Source organism: Musca autumnalis, unplaced genomic scaffold (assembly GCF_047663935.1).
Source record: "Musca autumnalis isolate F117 unplaced genomic scaffold, ASM4766393v1 scaffold_5, whole genome shotgun sequence".
Classification (NCBI taxonomy): Eukaryota; Metazoa; Arthropoda; class Insecta; order Diptera; family Muscidae; genus Musca; species Musca autumnalis.
Genome location: NW_027412088.1, coordinates 189129339 through 189135692, shown reverse-complemented (window position 1 = coordinate 189135692; position 6354 = coordinate 189129339). Strand labels below are relative to the sequence as shown.

At 38.0% G+C, this 6354-nt stretch overlaps 1 protein-coding gene across 1 annotated transcript; it reads left to right on the top strand.

Annotated features, from left to right (window-relative positions):
• Positions 1-553: 553 nt before the first annotated feature.
• On the top strand, positions 554-5789 carry LOC141404875 (uncharacterized). The gene is made up of 3 exons (XM_073988696.1): positions 554-711; positions 4112-4513; positions 4897-5789. Exons 1-3 carry the CDS (start codon positions 702-704, stop codon positions 5382-5384), a joined length of 900 nt encoding a protein of 299 aa, XP_073844797.1. The 5' UTR covers positions 554-701; the 3' UTR covers positions 5385-5789.
• Positions 5790-6354: the final 565 nt, after the last annotated feature.

Sequence of the window (6354 nt, the reverse complement as noted above, 5' to 3'; positions counted from 1 at the left end):
CGTCCTTTAACCTAACCTAACCTATGTATAGATGACCGTCTGCTTATAGAAAACCATAAGGTTTTCCTATAAAATGTCACGAGTTCTCATAGAAATGCATGAAGTATTCTCATAGACGACCAATACGTCATCTAATAGAAGACCATGAGGTCTTTTTAAAGAAGACCTTGGAGATATTGGGTTCTTCTTATAGAAACTTTCTTATAATAGACTTATAAAAGGCCATCCTTCTACAGAAGACCTTGAGGTACTCTTTTTGATGACCTTGTGGCCTTCTTATAGAAGCTCATTAGATCTTCATAAAGATGATCATGAGGTCTTTTTATAGAAGATTATGAGGTATTTTCTTATAAGACCATGAGTTATTCTTATAGATGAAGTTGAGGTCCTCCTCGTAGAGACCCAATAGAAGCTATACAATTTACAGAAGAAAACTCATCATCCCAAAAACGCCAAACGTATGACAACCCAAACAATTCCAATGGCTACACCACGACAGTCAGATGTGTCTTGTTAAGAGAATGTTTGGAAACAGAGAGAATGAGAAAATCACGAAATGTCGATGCCATTGTCTCCCCAAAAAAAACAAACAAACAACTTAAAAGACTGTTCCCCAAAAACGTTGGCGTTTCAGTCATTCAAAGTAAACCGTTGTGTGAAGACATTCGTAGCGCAAGTCAAATCGCAAAAGCTAAAACAAAATGCCCGTTGGTAAGTTGTTGTTAATAAATATTCAAAGAGAATAAATTCAAACAAAATTTAAATTCTATATTCACATCTATTGTATGTACATATATAGAAAAGACAAAACAAGTGAAAGAAGGTGCAAAAATATATAAAATTTAAGAATAAAGAAAGCCAAACATTTTGATTTGGTTGGATATGGGATATGGACTACTGGTATGTGGTGGTTATTTCCAGTAAGAAGTTATTATGTGACCGGTGTACTGATGGATGATGATGACGATGTGCGAAAAAACGAAAAACAGAAACAATTTTGCAAGTGACCCAAATAGAGTGTGGAGTTGTGGCAATGAGCCAAGTGAAAAAAACAACAACAAATATGCAGAAAATAAAAAACAGCAACAAAATACTTGTTATAGGATGTGCATACTGCTTAAAGAATAGAAAATCAGCAATAAATTCTTAACAATGAAACAAAATTCTAGGAAAATATCTTTTGATGACAAATATATTGTTTAAAAGAATGTTGATGATGTGGAAATTTTATAACATTCAAAATTTGTAGCGGTCTCATACATACCTACTTTTCAATATATGCAATGCAAAGTTATTAATTTGGAAAATCTTCAATTGTAGATACCGGCTAGCAGCATAAAATCATAATTTCCTTAATATTATTTCAAAGTAACTACCGGCCAAATCAAATTGATTTAAATCACATTATATCCAATTTATCTTAAAGTACCCCTAATACTTGAAACTGTACTTTAAAATGCTGCACCTAATGCCCAAGTTAATCTTCAAATTATTGTCCATTCATATTTAATTTTCAAGTGAGTTCTAGTAAATCTTTTAAAACAACAACATCATCATCCTCATTATGATTGCCACCACCACCCCACCCCACCCCACCTCAAAACCAATACCACAACCAACCAACCGCACAAATCCCACTTACCTTGCCGATGATCATTGAGTTTCTATTCTTCTTCTTGTTGTTCTATTACTGATTTAATTGTGAGACTTTCAATGTAGACGACTCCTATCCCATAAGGCAGCCACTCAGTCAGATGTAGACAATAAAAACACAAAATTGCTGGGAGATGAAAGAAGAATAACAAAAATACAAAAAACATGATGTCATGCTGCCCAGTTTAGTTTTCTTTTCATGCGAATCAAACAAAAAAACAAAACAAACGCCAATGAAAAGTTGTTGTATTTCAAACATTGTTTTTAAAATACATTTCAAATAAAGCCACTACTTGATAGCAGGTGACACATTCTCGAAATTCCAAAACAAAGTCAAGCTCAGAAAAATACACAAGAGAGTTATTTTGAAACAAATAAGAGAAAATAAATTTTCTATGGAGACTGAATACGAGAGATTTCCTAACGTAAACTCTATTCAGCCAGGCTGAATACGAGATTTCCTAACGTAAACTCTATTCAGCCAGGCTGAATACGAGCTTTTCCTAACGTAAACTCTATTCAGCCAGGCTAAATACGAGATTTCCTAACGTAAACTCTATTCAGCCAGGCTAAATACGAGATTTCCTAACGTAAACTCTATTCAGCCAGGCTGAATACGAGATTTCCTAACGTAAACTCTATTCAGCCAGGCTGAATACGAGATTTCCTAACGTAAACTCTATTCAGCCAGGCTGAATACGAGATGTCTTAACGTAAACTCTATTCAGCCAGGCTGAATATGAGATTTCCTAACGTAAACTCAATTCAGCCAGGCTGAATACGAGATTTCCTAACGTAAACTCTATTCAGCCAGGCTGAATACGAGATTTCCTAACGTAAACTCTATTCAGCCAGGCTGAATACGAGATTTCCTAACGAAAACTCTATTCAGCCAGGCTGAATACGAGATTTCCTAACGAAAACTCTATTCAGCCAGGCTGAATACGAGATTTCCTAACGAAAACTCTATTCAGCCAGGCTGAATACGAGATTTCCCAACCGAAAACTCTATTCAGCCAGGCTGAATACGAGATTTCCCAACCGAAAACTCTATTCAGCCAGGCTGAATACGAGATTTCCCAACCGAAAACTCTATTCAGCCAGGCTGAATAGGAGATTTCCTAACGTAAACTCTATTCAGCCAGGCTGAATAGGAGATTTCCTAACGTAAACTCTATTCAGCCAGGCTGAATAGGAGATTTCCTAACGTAAACTCTATTCAGCCAGGCTGAATAGGAGATTTCCTAACGTAAACTCTATTCAGCCAGGCTGAATAGGAGATTTCCTAACGTAAACTCTATTCAGCCAGGCTGAATAGGAGATTTCCTAACGTAAACTCTATTCAGCCAGGCTGAATAGGAGATTTCCTAACGTAAACTCTATTCAGCCAGGCTGAATAGGAGATTTCCTAACGTAAACTCTATTCAGCCAGGCTGAATAGGAGATTTCCTAACGTAAACTCTATTCAGCCAGGCTGAATAGGAGATTTCCTAACGTAAACTCTATTCAGCCAGGCTGAATAGGAGATTTCCTAACGTAAACTCTATTCAGCCAGGCTGAATAGGAGATTTCCTAACGTAAACTCTATTCAGCCAGGCTGAATAGGAGATTTCCTAACGTAAACTCTATTCAGCCAGGCTGAATAGGAGATTTCCTAACGTAAACTCTATTCAGCCAGGCTGAATAGGAGATTTCCTAACGTAAACTCTATTCAGCCAGGCTGAATAGGAGATTTCCTAACGTAAACTCTATTCAGCCAGGCTGAATAGGAGATTTCCTAACGTAAACTCTATTCAGCCAGGCTGAATAGGAGATTTCCTAACGTAAACTCTATTCAGCCAGGCTGAATAGGAGATTTCCTAACGTAAACTCTATTCAGCCAGGCTGAATAGGAGATTTCCTAACGTAAACTCTATTCAGCCAGGCTGAATAGGAGATTTCCTAACGTAAACTCTATTCAGCCAGGCTGAATACTTAATTTCCTAACGTAAACTCTATTCAGCCAGGCTGAATATGAGATTTCCTAACGTAAACTCTATTCAGCCAGACTTAAGAGAATATTCTGAGGTTCTCTTATGGAAGACCCAGAGGTTTTCTTATAAACTATTCTGAGGTCTTCTTACAGAAGACCATGAGACATTCTTATAAAAGATTATGATATCTTCTCATAAATGACCGTGAGGTCTCCTTATAGAAGACATTCTTCTAAGAGAAGACCCTGAAGTTCTCTTATAGAAGACCCTTAGGTCTTCTGATAAAAGAGTCTGAAGTCTTCTTATAAAAGATCATGAGGTCTTCTAATAGAAGACACTGAGTTCGTCTTGATGCCTTCATATAGAAGATCCTGAGACCTATTTATACACGAAACCTGAGGTCTCTGGATTTGATTTATATTCGATTATTTTTCAATATTTATTAACATTTTTTAATAATCCAATATTATTTATTTTCTTTTCAGAAATTGAAACCCCCGATGCCTTGACCTATCAATTCCATCCCGTTACGGAACAGGTCTTTACATTCAAGGTGCGTTGTGCCCACGATGCCCATTTGGCTTTGACATCACAACCCGCCGAGGGTGAACCCATGTATGAGGTGTTCTTGGGTGGTTGGGAAAACTCCAAATCGGTTATACGTAAAAATGGTAAAAAGCCCGATGTAGTTGAGGTACCCACCCCAGATATCTGTAATGCTGGTGAATTCCGTGGTTTCTGGATTCGTTGGTATGACAATGTAATTACCGTTGGTCGTGAGGGTGAAGCTGCTGCTTTTATGTCACATGAAGATCCCGAGTTGTTCCCCATCAACTTTGTGGGTGTTTGCACTGGATGGGGTGCCACCGGTACTTGGTTGATTGATGGTAAGTTGGGAGTTGAGGGCTATGTTGAGGTTAGGGGGCACCACACAGATTGTTGTGAAATTTTTAGCAGAAGTGGAATTTAATGTCCATATTATGATGAATTGTTGGGGATGTCCATACATACCGAGATATGGGCCTCGGGAAATCATAATCACTGTGTTTTCGGAACTTTGGAAGCCCATATCTCCAGAAATATGTATCTCCAGCCCAAAAAATGTGAACCATTATGATCATCTCACCAAACTCTAGCAAAGATAAAAATTTCATAACAATCCGAGAGGAGCACCCAAACGGAATTCAAGGACTTCTGGTATTCTTTATGAAATTTAAAAAGTGAAACATTTTTTTTAATTCTTATTTCTTTTCTTGTTGTTTTTTTTTAGAACCTGCTCCCGTAGCTGTAAATGCCCCCATGGGCTTCTCTGCCCCCACTGGCGGTAGTGGTAGCGGCAATTGGGTTCCCGCTGCCAATGGTGAAATTCCCCCCGAAGCCTTGCAGGGTGGTTTCGATGGCAGTGAACAATTGTATATTGCTCGCGCCCAACATGAAGGCGATCTCGTTCCCGGCAAATTACATCCTTCCCATGGTGTCTGCTATGTTGCCTATGGTGGTGGTGAACATGGCCACAGTGAATATGAAGTTTTGTGCGCCGGTTATGGTATTTGGGTTCCAGTCACTGATGGCAACATTCCACCAAACGCTGTGCCAGCTGGCAACACTGCCGATGGTGAACCCTTGTTTGTTGGTCGTGCTACTCATGACGGTACTGTCACTGTGGGTAAGGTACAACCTTCTCATGGCTGCTGCTACATTCCATATGGCGGTGAGGAGTTGGCTTACAAAGAATTTGAAATCTATTGTGAACAGTAAACGCCGTGTTGCACACATAAACAGTAGAGAATGCATTTCTTCGAAGCACACACACATGACATGGCATGACATGACAGTAGTATATATTTTTTTGCACCGCTCGACTAGTTTTCAAGTCAATTATGATTATTATTGTTGTTGTTGATAAAAATATGCCTTATAATTGTAGCAGCTACATAGAAAATGCATCACTTCACTCGAATATCTACAAACTACTCAAGTGATTTGGTTTTGAATTAAATTTGGAATTCAAATCACAAACACCCACACACACACACACACCACACCCCACTCAAATAAAATTGTATTTATAAAATTGTATTAATTTATATTTATGTTTAAAGAAAGAAAAGAAGAAGAAGAACAAAAAAATGGTTCATCAATAAAAAACAAAACAAAAACAAATCAAATTTTGTTTCTGTTATTAAATTAGGTTTAGGGGCTCCACTCCGATTGTTTTAAAATATACACCAAAGGTTAGGCTTTGAGAAGCTGATCACCATGATATACCATTTTCTAGGGGGAGCCAATATTTCCAGAGATAAGGGGTTGGAAACTTCTAAATAAAACTTTAAATAAATATAGTTATAGTCCAAAGAAAAGGGTGCTTCTAAAGACCGTTTTCAAAGGAAAGGGTGCTTCTTAAAACCCATTCCAAAGGAAAGGGTGCTTCTTAAGAACCTTTCCAAAGGAAAGGGTGCTTCTTAAGAACTTTCCAAAGGAAAGGGTGCTTCTTAAGAACCTTTCCAAAGGAAAGGGTGCTTCTTAAGAACCTTTCCAAAGGAAAGGGTGCTTCTTAAGAACCTTTCCAAAGGAAAGGGTGCATCTTATCAACCTTTCCAAAGGAAAGGGTACTTCTTAAGAACCTTTCCAAAGGAAAGGGTGCATCTTAACAACCTTTCCAAAGGAAAGGGTGCTTCTTAACAACCTTTCCAAAGGAAAGGGTGGTTCTTAACAACCTTTCCAAAGG

Excerpts from the sequence above, each read along its gene's own strand:
- LOC141404875 (XM_073988696.1), top strand. Across the intron at positions 4,514-4,896 it reads CGGTACTTGGTTGATTGATG|AACCTGCTCCCGTAGCTGTA; the intron begins GTAAGTTGGGAG and ends GTTTTTTTTTAG.